General features: G+C 52.9%; 1 protein-coding gene across 1 annotated transcript; it reads right to left on the bottom strand.

The window, feature by feature from the left end:
- Positions 1-549: 549 nt before the first annotated feature.
- NKX2-8 (NK2 homeobox 8) lies at positions 550-2369 on the bottom strand. Its single transcript, XM_049826005.1, has 2 exons — positions 2204-2369; positions 550-1103 (listed from the first exon to the last, which is right to left on the bottom strand). Exons 1-2 carry the CDS (start codon positions 2367-2369, stop codon positions 550-552), a joined length of 720 nt encoding a protein of 239 aa, XP_049681962.1.
- Between the last annotated feature and the right edge of the window lie 11341 nt (positions 2370-13710).

The raw sequence follows: 13710 nt of genomic DNA, 5'->3' as shown, positions 1-13710 counted from the left end.
TTCGCCGTTGACCGGCGCAGGTGGGTAAGGCAAACGAGCTCGGAAGTGAAACTCCGCTGGCGCGACCAAGGCAAATATTTAAGCTTTTATGGCACAGGAGGTAATGCTAGGAAAAAACCCCAGTCGCCAAAGATACGCTTCTCGGCCGGGAAAAATTTATTCGCCCAAAATCATTTTATTAGTCACTGGAAGAATCACCTATTCGAAAAATAAACTAGGTCGCTAGGAGTATCATCGTCGTTATCATTCTTTAGCGAGGGATGCCTCGCGCCGGAGCAGGCGGAGCGGAGGTTTTACGAAATTCCAGCCGCACCCGGCACCCGCGCCCCGCGGCGAGGCCGGCGGCGGGGAGGGCGGCCCCGGCCCGCTCGGCCCCGGCCCGCCCGGCCCCGGCCCGCCGCGCCGCCCGCCCGGCTCCGCGCCCCGCCGCCCGGCCCGCCCGAGCCCGGCAGCCGCCGTGCCTGCCCGGCGCCGGGAGCCCGGGGCTGGGGCGGGCCTCCCCGCGCCCGTGGGATGAGTCCGGCCCTGGCGGGCGAAGCGCCGCCGCCGTCACCATCCCCAGGAGACGACGGCGGGGTGCGCTAAGTGCTGGTAAGCGGCGGGGAAGACGCCGAGGGCGGCGGCGGAGGCGGGCGGGCAGGCCCGGTAGCCCTGCAGGGCGAGGGCGGCCTGGGCGCTGCAGCCGGCCAGGGCGCAGCCCAGCTTGGGGCGGGCGGCGGGCGGCGGGGGGCTGGCGGGGCAGCCGCGGCAGGGCTCGCCGTCCCGCACCAGCACCGGCACCACCACCCGGCGCAGCAGGGCGGGCGGGCGCGGCGGGGGGCTGCCGGGGCCCTCGCTCCGCGCCCGCTTCATCTTGTAGCGGTGGTTTTGGAACCAGATCTTCACCTGGGTGGGGGTGAGGCTGAGCAGCCGGGCCAGCTGCTCCCGCTCCGGCGCCGAGAGGTACCGCTGCTGCCGGAACCGCCGCTCCAGCTCCAGCGTCTGCGCCTTGGAGAAGAGCACCCGCCGCTTCTTCTTCTTCTCCTCGGCCTCCGAGCCGCGGGCGGGGAGCGACCTTTGGGTGGAGTCGGGCAAGCTCGGCTCCGGGCCGCTCTCGTCGGAAGCTGGGGACAGCGAGGGGGTTAGAGAGAGGGGCCGGGACCGGGACCGGGGCCGGGGCCGGGGCCGGGGCGCGGGGCAGGCGCCGGGCGGGCGGCGGGGCCGTCGGCAGCCGAATCGCCTCCCGCGGGGAGAGCCCCGCCCGTTGGCCGGGCCGGATTAAGCCCAACGGTCAACAGGAGACGCGAGCTGAGCCCCCGAAGACGTTAAACCTAACCCGCGGGACGGGGCGGGCTCTCCCCCCGCGGGGGAGCGGCTCTGCCCCGGCGTCAATCCCCGCGGGGGCACGGCCGCTTCGCCGCGCACAGCCCGCGGCTCTGGCGGGCTGGCGGCGGTCGCGCTCGCTCGGTGCTAAAGCGGAGTGCCGGGCCGCCCAGTCCTTCGTCACTGCTTTTCTCCGGCCGCTCCGTTACCGTCATATTTAACGTGTCCCGGCGGCGGCCCCGCACCCGTCCGAAGGACGGTCTCTCCCCACGCACACGCGGGTGCACATTAAAAGCCGTATCTCTGCGGCGCAATTTCTGTGCGTGAGGTGAGAGCAACGTGCCGCACAGGAGGGTCTGTGAGCCGGAGCCGGCTCTCCGCGGGGGCAGACGCGGGGATTTAGGCGCTGGCGCCCGGGACGCGCTCCGCGGCAGCGCGGAGAGGCGAGGCGCTGGGCTGGGCTTAGCTTAGCTTGCCGCTGCTGTGCGTGGGGTGACCCGAAACCCCGCCAGCACAAAAAGGCAGGATTACTTGCAACAGTGAAACGGGGGGGGGGGGGGGGTGCGGGGGGGGGGGGGGGGGGGGGAAGAATCCGCGAAGCGAGCTTAAACGATAAGCGCAGAGAGACGGGCGGATACAGCCTGAGGTTTTGCTTTCTGCCATACCGACCTACGGGAAAAAAAAGGAATCTTTTCTCTCTTAAGCTCCTGGCCGGGCGGTTCCCTCTGTTTCATTGTTGCAAATCAGTAACATTCTCTAAAATTCCCAGCCTGGATCCCCCCGATCCTGTAGGCTACACACGCTGGCGATTCGCTTCTTCGCATCTTCCCCAAAGCAAGGGGAGAAACAAATAAAAGATAGCTGTGCGGAGATGGCCAATTCCTGTCCGTTTCATACTCACAGGGATAGTGATTTCTGTCTGTTTCTATCCACCCTCGGTACGGCGAGCCGGTGTAGTTCTCCGCTGAGTGGTGATGGTCAGAGGCTTGCTTTATGCTATTAGCATCCTGCTCTGGTAAATCCAAAATGCTCCTCACCGTAAAACTGATCCTGCCAGATGTGGCCATGGTAGGCTGTGCACACACCCACCCCCACAAAAAAAAAAAAAATAAAAAAAATATTGCCCCAGAGCCCCGAACCCCTTCCCTTAAAAGCTGCGAGGAAAGGACTGCGCCCAGTTACTGGGGAATCTCTCGGCTCAAGAGGACCTTCCCTTCCATCGCCACCTAACCCCAAATATTAGTGTCGTTTACAGAGGTGTCCTGTTTATATAAACAGTCCTCCCCACTGCAAACACTGCCTGCTTTCAGACCGTCCCTGTCTATAGGATGCTAAGTACCTGAATTAGTCAAGTGCTAAAGCCCTAATGGGAGTAGGTGTAACCCCCCCCCTCCCGCCACCCCCATGAGAGAATAACCCGTTACCTCCCAAAGACAGCAGGAAACAGGCTTCATCATTACATATTCTGTCTGATTAGCCAAAAGTGGGGACAGATAATGGTAATTGTTAGCAGTGAATAACATCTTGGGTGGCATGTGGATGACCAACAACCACCCCCCTCCATCCGCCACCAAAGCCACCAGCGTCCCTTCTATCCGCAGACAAAGTGAATCCTCCCAGGACATCCGCAGAGCCTGCCGAGAGCCCCCTCCTCGCTTCTCCCTCTTCATCCCCCCCCCCCGCCCCCTTTAGACCTGGAAGGAATTTAAGTCGTTATTTGTTTTATTTCCCCGGGCTGTTTGCCGTGCAACCTCCAATTCTCCTGCTTGTCATTGGCAGGTTTCCTACCCTCAACGGGGGATTTTTCACACCTCGGCTGAGCTCTCGGCGGGGAGGGCTGGCGGTTGTGCACCTGGAGGGGACGGGATCTCCGGCGGGTGGGGGGGTGGGGGTGCCTCTCCTGGGCACGGTGGATGGAAGGTGCACCTTTCTCTCGGGAAGGGTGAGGGCCCAAGCTTGGCTGGGGAAACGCGGGGAGCCCGACGCGCTCGGCCCATGAGCGAGAGTCGGGAGATTAATTTTTTTTTTTTTTTTTTTTTTTTTTAGCACCATTTTGCGTTGTAGTAACGCAAGGAGTATCCCCTCGGGCGGTACGTGTGAGGGACTGAAATGATTCCAGCTGGGAGAGAGGGAGAAAAGATCAAACCCGGCGCGCTTATTTATCCGCGCGTCTCCCGGCCCCGCCGAGCGCCGCTTCATCTGCCGAAAGCAGCAGCCGACAAACCCGGCCCCCCGCCCCCCCCCCCCCGGGGAGGAGGGGTGCGGACACCGGCCGGGCACGGCCCGGGGCTGGGCAGGGCCCGGGGCGGCCCGGCGGTGGCTCCGCCGTCCCCTCCGCCGGACGAGAGCCTCCTGGCAGCCTTTCACCGGGCGGCCCCGTCCCCCCGCGAAGCTGCGGGAGGGCTTTGCCCAGCCTCGGTGGCCGCCGAGGACTTACAAAAAAAAAAAAAAAAATGCGGTATCGAGGCACGAAGCCCGATGAGCCGTTCCAACGCCAAACGGCAGCGGCAGGGCTCGCTCCTCAGCCGCAGGGCAGGGGCAGAAGTGACCGACGGGGCGATTAGGCTGTTCCACGCGGGTCGCGCGGCGTGGGTCAAGCCGTGGGGGCCGCCGAGGGAGGGGCAGGGACACGGTCCCCTCCCGCATGCCGCAGCGCCCGTCCCCGCCGCTTCCCGCCCGTTTCGCGGGAGGGACCCGGCGCCCGTCTAGAGAACGAGTGGGAGGCCGGTCCGGCTGGATGGAGGGCAGCCTGGAGGGAAGGGGACACCCGGCCCCTCCCCAGCAGACCCGCTTCCCCTCGACAGCCGGCCCAAGCGCACGCAGCACGGCCCCGTCGGGCAAACGGCGTGAAAAGCCTGGGATGACGCGCGGAGCGCCTGGCAATGGAAACGCAGATACCCAGGGAGATAGGCTGCTAGCCGGCCGCTTTGCTGGTTCCAATTTCCCTGTCCAAACAGACATCCATAAGCTATTGCGTATAGATTATATTTATCCGTCCCTGCGCTCGCCCCCCGGCCCCGCTCGCCGCCTGCCCCCGGCCGCCGCCGCCCCTCCCCGCCCCGCTGCGGGTGCCCCTCCTGGAAGCAGTGACACTTCGCGGGGAAAATGTCAACAGAGCAATAACGACAAGGGAGAGGCGAGATTTACATCGGCGAGATTTGTGGGCGAGATGAACGGGGCACAAGGCTCCATTTGGCCAACTTCCCGCATATTTCTTCGGGACCGGACAGGCTCCATATAAACGATTCCCAGGCCGCGATTACTGCAGCCACCTATCAAGCGTGCCTGGTGACAGTAGTTATCTTCCCGGCTCCAAGCACAGCCTCCCAGCCGTCCTGGGTGGTCGGAGCGCGGGGAGCACAAATACATGCCAACTGCTAGGCCGTGAACAAAAGGGAAATGTAGCCCTATGTCCCGGACCTGTTGGAAGCATTTGTTCCAGTCAAGATTTTGCATTTGTTCAGATCGGGAATAATAGGTGATTGACGCCTTCCCACAATGTGCTTTAACTCTCTGGGATAAATCGGAGCTTGTTCCTTGTTGTCATGGTTTTCAATAGGGTTCAATGGGATTGAACCACTATCGACTCTGCTTTACGTCTCCGGCAGCCCCGGCCATACAAATTTATTAGTTATGTCTTTTTAAATGAGATTAAATTGAAACGACGTGGCCTTCCTCGGCGGAGCGGCTCCTCCCGCGGTCGCCCTGGTCCCCGGCCCCCGGCCGCCCGTGTCACCGCCGGGGCAGCCCGCGGTGGGCGCCGGCCCGGCCCCCCCGGCCCCGCCAGGTACGGCCGCGCTCACCGGCCCGGCCCGGCCCGGCCCGGCCCGGCCGGCAGCGCCGCTGCTGCCCCGCGCTCCCGGACGCCCCCGCTCGTAAAGAAGGCCGAGAGGCGCTTATTAATAACTTGCCCCCGCAGGCAAACATTTGCTGAATGCCTGGGCTGGAGCGGCGTTTCGGGGGGCGGCCAGGGGAGGGGGCGGCGGCCGGGGTTGAGAGAGGCGCGAACTTACACAGGATCCGAGGTGGTTCTCAAGAGGAGTTTGCCAAGGACACTCTAAAGAAAGTGCAAAAACTTTGCCAGGAAAAAAAGTCGGGATGAGAGAAAGAGAGTCTACTTCAGTGACCTCTCTTAGCCTTTTAATCTATTTAACATCCTAAGCCCACACTGATGTGTAGAAATAAGTAAATGGTACTCCTCAAGCCTTAAGAGCTCTTCAGCATCAAATATTTGCACTTACTCTTAGAGTTTTTCTCAAACAGCGCGAGACACATTCTCCTTGGACGAGCCGAGCTGTCTAAATACACCTACGCATTGTTAGCTGCGGGAAATAGTTCGCTTCAAAGGGCGAACGTAATAACCTGAAACGTTTCGTCTCTTGTTTCGCTTGGGACCGACTTGGAGACTTTTCAGCTCTGGCTGCCCGGCCTCATTTCGGGGTTTGCCGGTTCAGGTTTCGCCCTCTCCCGCCCCACTTGGGCGCTGGGGCCGGGGAGCGCTCTCCCCCACGGCACCCAGGCCCCGCCGTCCCCCTGGGGTGGGCATCCTTCCACCCGGGGGGGTTGCCGCTCACCCCTCCGCACAGGCCGCCCCGCCGTGGCCCCGGACGACTGGCAGCCCCGGGCCCCCAGCCGGAGCCGCCTCTTTCCCGACGGCACCCGCGGGGATGAGACGGGGCGGGCGTTTCTCCGGGGGTGCTACACGTGAGCGGCAGCGCCCACGCGTGTGCTCCACGAGCCCGTCGCCGTGGGCCCACGGGGCGAGACCGCGTCCGCCTCCGTGGGCCCGAAGGGGACGGCTTCGTGTGCCCGGCCGCCCCGTCCCTCCCGCTAAATCCACAGAAACGCTTCGGGGGCCCCGGCGCGTTTAAATGAATTTTCACGCTTCCGAAGGGGTAAAGAAAATAAAACCGCGACCACGTTTAACATTAAACCCGTTCGTTTCCACGCTGTTCGCCGCCGACCGAGCTTGGTTGCAGCCCATGCGAAACAGGGCAGGACAGTGAGGAGCGGGGGAAACCGGCCGTGTGTCCGCAGCGGCCGGAGCCGGGCGAAGGGGAAGGGGGAGGCGGTGGCCGTGGCCCTCCGTGGGGACGCCACCCCACCCGCGGCCACCTGTGGAGGTAACACCCTGCGGCGCGGAGTCGGCTGCTCGCAACCCGGCAAACCGGGGTCTGCGACGGAGACGACGGGGCCTCCAGCCCCACTTGTGGCCCGGCCCTTTTGGGATGTCCCGGGGCCGGGTCGCACCGTCCCGTCGGGGCTCCCGCCGCCCTCTTGCGCCGCTGCCCTCCCCACCGGCCCCCGCCGGGGAGCTCGGGCTGTTAAAAACACCTCGGCTTATTCTTCCCCCCCCCCCCCTTTTTTTTTTTTTGTTTTTTAATGGGTTCATTTATTGTGCTCAGTGGAGGATTGCAAAGCAGATTGACCAAATCGATGTATGTGGGATGCCGAAATCGAGCATTTTCCTGAAATGGTTGATTGTGTCTACGCCTCGAGAGGAGGAAAAAAAAAATGACATCAATAGAAGTGGCCGCCTGGCTCTGGTTGATGTAGTCCCGGCTTTAAGGATGGACTCTCCACAGGGCTGAGCCAGATGAGCGTGGGGCAGCGCTAAGAGCCAGGAGAAGCCCTCTTGCTGGGAGGCTTCCAGGCAGACTGGATGCGGTTGCCGTGTTAGGTGAAATCCCTGGGATAAAAGCTATGGGAACAACACACCTCGCCAGGCTGACACCCACGGGTTGGTTGATGACTTGGGAACGGGCACAGAAAATGAGTGACTTTGCAAACATCACAAAAAAGCCCATACCAGAGCTGGCAAATGAACCCCCCGACCGAGAGCTTCTTTTCTCTAGAATACTGGATTTTAGTAACTTACAACATACCTGCGAGGGACTTAAACTCAGTACTTTGACTTTACCAAAAAGAAAACCTGACCTCACAGAATTCAGTGTGAATTTTAGAAGTGATTTTAAAACAGGCACGATTCCACCTTTCTATAAAAACAAATAACCCTCTACTTCATTTTTCCAATAATGAACATTTCCATAACTTTACACCCTTTTCCTTCCTCATCTCCTGAAAACAGTATCCTTACCTCTCAACAACTTTGTCTTTTTGCTTTGCGACTGGTGTTCATTATGGTACATTTTCTAATTAGGGTAATGTTTTGGAAGGAGTGTCATGTTCCCTGTAAAAAGGATTGGTTTCTATATATTTCTGTATGTTGTATTTGTCTCTCTTTCCCGGTAGAATAATGTCATTTGCTTTTAGCTTTAGCTTTTCCCACTTCCTAATACTTCCTAACAATCTACATCTTTTTCTGCAGCTCCTTTATTTCTCCTTTTCGTGAGTATTCCCCAATCTAAGTACGTACATACATCGACTTTAACCTGTTAAGAAGCTCAACAAGGTTAAACTCCTTTCTTTCATGGCTAATTTTGAAGATTTTTATTCTCTGGTGTGCTAACTTCCATCCCACCCCAATCATGACTCCCTCTGCTATCAGTCTTCTTTTGGTTTTACAGAGCTCATAAATAAAATAATAATTATTAAATCTGATACGTGCAAAACATGCTATCCAAGGCTTACACTTTCTCTGAAACCCTCTATTTTCTTTTCTGCATTTAAACAAGAGACTTTACTCCTTGGAACAGGGATTACCCACACCAGTGAAGGATTCAGGATCGAGCTTTTCATTTGCTCTGTGTGATCATCCTGGAGGAATTATTTTGCAAATTGACTGCAAGCAAAGCAGCAAGGAACAAGCCCTCCCTGCTCTCTAAGTTGGTTTGGGACAACCTTGCGCAGAGCCAAACTGGCGTGGATGTGAGCAGGGCTGCCCAGCTGCCTGGGCTTTCCTTCCCTTGGGCTCCTTGGAGCTCAGCTCTCAGGAAAGGCTGAGGGGAAGGGGCTTTCGCTTCCCTGTCAGCACGCTGCCCTTGGGCAAGCGGGGAACAGCCACCGGGGTTACCTGGGTCATGGAACTGCAGCAGTCAATCTGTTACCAGCTGGCTGGAGTACTGGCTCGGTACCTACCACCACTGCAGTGCCATTCCCCCCCCCCCCCCCCCCCGCTTGCCCCGTTTTCATCCCACGCTCTCAGGCCTGGATTCAGCTGCTGTAGCTGGGGTGTGGGACCCCTTCCCCTCCCTGTTGTAACACATCTGTGTGAGACGCTCAAGGGTTTAGGTGGTATGTCTGGAGCCCAGAGGGCAGCCAGTAGCACCGATGACCTTGAAAAGCCGATGCTCTCGGGCAAAGGCAGTGACCGTGCCCCAGACACAGCTAGTATTTAGGTGTCTAACCACCCTTCAGTGGGAATTAGGTGCCTAAAGCCCCTTGACAGTCTGGCCCCAAAACTGAAGCGAGTAGTACTAGGAAAACGGGGTGAATAGTAAGAGAAAAATAAAGTCCTTAAGCAGTTGTGGAGAAACTGCGATAGATGACAGGCGTCATCTGACTCCTGAGGGAAGCTGTCCTGTTCACCAACACCACCACCTTCCACAGACCTTCACAAAGACAAAAGGCATTTTGTGTTTTGGACAGTTTACAACAGTATATATTGGATTTCAATGTTTAATTGTTTGTCCTGCACTGTAAGATATCAATTACATCTTTAAGTAGTCATTACGTTCTGATAAATATCCTCTATTGGTTAAATTCTATTGAATTCTGATGCATAACCTCTATCAGAATTAAACTGGTAGCCAAAACGGCAGACTTTTAAAAGGTCCTTTCATTATTTTCCTAAGGCATTGTTTTCTTCCTCTGTGCCATGCCAAGTCACCAAGAGGCAGCAGTGCACACTGACTGACTGGCCATCATATGCTGGCAAGCAGGCTGCTGCCAAGCCAAATATTTGTTTCCTGTTAGTGAGCCAGTAAGTTGGGCTTTTTCTCAAGCCATTAGGTTTCACAAACCTCCTGTGATCATAATTGGTTTTGAGACTTCTGATCATCTATCAAATTTGGCTGAGGCTTTTTTTTTTTTTTTCCCAGGTGGCAGGCAGAAATAAGATTGTGTGAGCCTTGCTCTTTGAGAAATGCGGCTAAAAAGGCACTCGTAGCTCCCAACAGAAAATGTTAAGGAAAAGGTGTCTTGTGGCTGTTTCCAGAACTGAAAGATTTGTCTCTGATACTGCAGGTAAAAAGACATGAGCACAGAAAGTCAACTTTAAAATTGCAGTTCTTAGTTCCTTGCCACTCTTGGGCTGAATTCTCCTTTCATTTACACGCTGTTGACTACAGCTGTCTTTAAAATGTTGAGTAAAGTAACTCTGCTGACTTCAAGAGCATTCAGCTGGATGAAGCAGTGCTGGCTCTGGCATGCCACACAATAAGTGACAGAGAGGCTTTGGCTGTACAAGAAGTTGCCACGAGGGAGTTTACAAGGGAGTCACTTCCAGTCCATAGCAATAAAATCGGCTTTTATGTTTGACTGTACATGGGCCAGAGCCCTGATCCAAATGTTCCCATTTCCACATGTAATTAAAAATCTGCATCTGAAGTTTTCAGTTTTGCTCTGACTCAATATTGAGCTGCTCTTTTGCTCCTGCAAATGTATGTTGTAAAGAGGGCTGTTGCAGTTTTGTGCAGCAAGAAGCTATAGTTTATTTTCACATACAACAAGCTTCCAAACTAAGAAGCAGTAAACTACACACATCTAACTTTATATATTTTATACATGAAAGTGCATACACACAATTTTGATGCTCACTATTTAACATAATAATGGTCTTTAAACCCTGCAGTAGATGATTGATCTTCTTTTCTTCCTCAGTGTCTGCCTGCACAGCTCTCTTCTGGTTTTCTTCACTTCTCTCAACCCGTGATTTAGCTCTTTTTGCCTTCATTTCTCCCTCTCCATGGTTTCCATTTTAAAGCTTAGTTGCAGTCATTTTCTGACAGTAACATCAAGTACTGGACATACTCTATTATCAGAGGTTACATTAAGAAGTCAGGAGAATGTGTGGTAATTTCTCAGTCCTGCTGCAGTTTCTTAAATGCCATTAATAATGCCATTAATAAAAACCGAACAGCAAAGCTTTCAAAGATCCCCAAACAACCCCAGACTGGAATATCTGGTTATGAGACAATAGCTGAAAGTGTGTTTTCAGGTACGACTTATTTTAAGCTTGTGGTCAGAGAGTCTGGTAAAGTCACTGGGCCTCATTCTGCTGTGATATTATATATATTTGTAGCCCCAAAGGGCAATGAGGACTCCAATGAGGCAGATAAAGTTTGAGTCAGATGTAGAAATTTAGTCATTTATTTGAAACAGATGAAAATCATTTTATGCAGCTACTTTTACATATAGTGAGAATATAAATGTCTCCCCAAGTTATTTTCTCAAAGGTTCTTTTGCACAGTAATTATCAAAGTCCAACTTGAGTAAGATGGCAACATGGTCTGAAGGAGCATGTGTTAGATGAGAATGGAGGAAGATCTGAAACCTCATTTTGGTTCTGCCACTCTCATCCCACATGGCTTCCTTGATCTATTTCTTTGCCTAGAAAAGGGAGTCAGATTCTATTAAATCATCTATCTTATACAACTGCTGTGGTTGTACATGGTGTGACTGGTGAGTAACCATCTAGTGCACTAATCATATAAGATGTTGTAAAAAATTCTAAATAAGCACTCGTGTGAGATTGTGGGTGCAGGTATTTCATGAAAGCAATCGTGCTTCGTTCTGGACTTCCGTGCGTGCCGTGCTTTTGTTCACTGAAGCTATTTAAATGGCCACAGTTCTTAAGGCAGAGAAGTTACGAATCATGTGTAGAAACAGCTGCCGCAAGAACATTTCAAAAGACAAGTTATTTGGGGGTTTTACTCCCCTGCAGACCCAGTGACATTATATTAATTAACAGCTTCCAAAACGTGACTGCTGAAGCTCCCGTAAAAGATCCAGGAGCGATTTCTCATAAAGTTTTCAGCCAGGCAGTAACACCGTTAAGAAAGCAAAGAGTAATTTTTACTGACGGGCAGCAATTAACAACGTAGGAAAGTCCAATTTGCTTTCACACCACTTCAGTGCAGCTCCACGCCAGCGCTCAGCTGCTGAGCACACGACCGCTGCCTTGTGAGAAGTTAACATTTATGAATACTCACAGACATACTTTTTGGGTTTGTTTCTTTTTTTACTTTGAGTGGACTTGTGTGATGATTTAGAGCCATGTACTCCCCTTGAGGTTACTGTGGGCAGGGGCGGTGTGTGCTGGAGAGCAGTTTGAATCCCTGCAGATACAGAAGCAGGGCAGAGTCTGTATCTACCTCTCATCCTACAAAACCAGCCAGCAAATCCCCCGGCGGGCTTCTCAGAGAAGGAGCTGGCTCAGGCATCAGACAAATCCTGAACACACAAGCTACGTGAAAAAAGGAGGACAGAAAGCCAAGGGGTGGAAGAACATACAATAACTAATAGTGAATAAATGACTGCTGACCCTCCTCATCTCTGCCCTCCTTTTCAAGCTGATCTCAGAGGAAGGTTGTACATCAGCTGTTTTCTTAGGAGTCTTTAGTCAGCTCCACACATACAGTTTTAAACTCAGCTGAATCACCTTATAATTTCTTCACCGATTGGTTGTGTGCTGGCATCCTTCCTAGATTAAAATACTCGGAATTAATATCTCTGACCATCTTGTCCGTGCTAATCTCTCAGCTTTTCGCAGGACAAATGCTAACCACTTTAAACACCTGGTGGTCAGTTCGGTTAGATTCAGAGCAGTTTACTTCTTTGGGTACTGCAGCCGAGTGAGAAAGCTCACTGAAATTCTCAGTTATGATATTCCCCAAACCAGGTTTGGGAATATCCCCTCCTGCCCCTGGTCTTGGGCACTGGATGAATATAAAAACCAGTTCCAAGATTTCCTCCCTCATATTGCAGTGCTTAAGCCTACTGACAGGAAGGAAGAACAGTGGATGATTAATTTTAAAACAAAACATTCCTGCCAGCCCTCTGCAGCTAAATGGAAGTTGTGGTGACTGAGGCATTTATGGAGAATATTTCAAAGTGAGATATATTTATCCCATGACAACACTCTATTACCATGACATTTTGTGGTATACCTTTAATAATGAGTAACCTTTGTATAATAGTTTTCATATGATGGAATTTGTTACATCAGTGAAACAAAGCTACTTTACTATTTCTGGAGCAGACACATTCCAATCTTTTTTTTTCTTCTTCTTTTTTTTTATAATACGCTTTCCTGCCCTGTTCCTCGTCTAGTCAGTGAAAACATCCATTGATTAACAATACAGTTAAAATTCCAGCTCACATAATCATCTGTATTATGCCTGACATCAAACAGATTTACAGAACTTCTTAAAGTAATGATTAATAGTACTGGCTTTAGAAGGCTGACTTCTCTGAGTTCTGATCTGTTGCATTGATTTAGTAGGCATTTAAGGTTAAAGAGTCAGCATAAGATTGCACAATCCATATTTAACTTGATAAATACTTTAAGTTTCTTTACAGCAGCAGCTGGTTTTATTCTTTTAATCAAAGAAGTGTTTTGTAAAGCTATTCTGCACTTTGGTCCATAACAAATGTTTACTTTAGGGTAGGAAGAAGTTCGTCTGTGCTCACATAGTTACATTATGCATGTTATCCTGCTGTACTGCGGGAGGAATTACATTTGCAAATAGAAAATAAAAATGGAATGACAGAGGGGAAAAAGCAAACACTATTTGTAGTGCCTTATCTCGCAGACACATCTCAAAATACTGAAGAGAAACGATTGAAAAAGGGCTGTTGTTAGGAATGATTCTTCAGAAATCCCAGTGATTTGCATCCAGCTCATGGCCGATGAGCACAACTGTGTCTCGCGTTTGGACTTTAACCGCAGGGAAGGTAGCAGTGCCGGTATTGACAGGAGGCAGCAGGGCCACGTGCACAATGGCTGAAAGAGCGACCACCCAAAGTGACGCATTTCAGTATTGAAGATGCACGGAGACCTGTATCAGTTGACCTCAGCCTGTGACCAGTGGAGTAAAGAGTCAGTAACTCAGAAAGGTAACATGGGCTCTGCTTTTCAATGGCTTTGTAAATCAGCATAAGCACCTTATAACGAATGCAGAACTTTCTTGGTAACCAAGTGCAACTGAGATGGGATTGGGAGGCTGGGGGGTTCCTAGGAGCAAACCTCTAGCAGCATGCAGAGTCCCAGCTGCTCTTTTTGTACAGTACTGTCTGAAACGCCACACATCAAACAAGCCAGACCGCTAGGAAATATTGCAGTGCTCAGTTGAAAAGTGTATATGTGCCTCTTCTGATTGCTTGGGTCACCAAAATCAGGAGTCTCAGAATCTGCCATCAGGAGCCTTGAAACAGAGATGGAAAAACAAGGCAGAAGTCTCATTCGTACAGTGGCAGCAAGACAGTAAGAACATGTGTTTTAACACC

Source organism: Accipiter gentilis, chromosome 22 (assembly GCF_929443795.1).
Source record: "Accipiter gentilis chromosome 22, bAccGen1.1, whole genome shotgun sequence".
Taxonomy (NCBI): Eukaryota; Metazoa; Chordata; class Aves; order Accipitriformes; family Accipitridae; genus Astur; species Astur gentilis.
Note: the sequence above shows the minus strand (reverse complement) of the source record. Positions and strands in the feature narration are given on the sequence as shown.

What these genes read in the sequence shown, in the direction of transcription:
- NKX2-8 (XM_049826005.1), bottom strand. Translation starts at nt 2,369, where the DNA reads ATGGCCACATCTGGCAGGATCAGTTTTACGGTGAGGAGCATTTTGGAT. An exon ending in AGACAGAAATCACTATCCCT is followed by an intron (nt 1,104 to 2,203) that starts GTGAGTATGAAA and finishes CGCTGTCCCCAG; the next exon opens with CTTCCGACGAGAGCGGCCCG.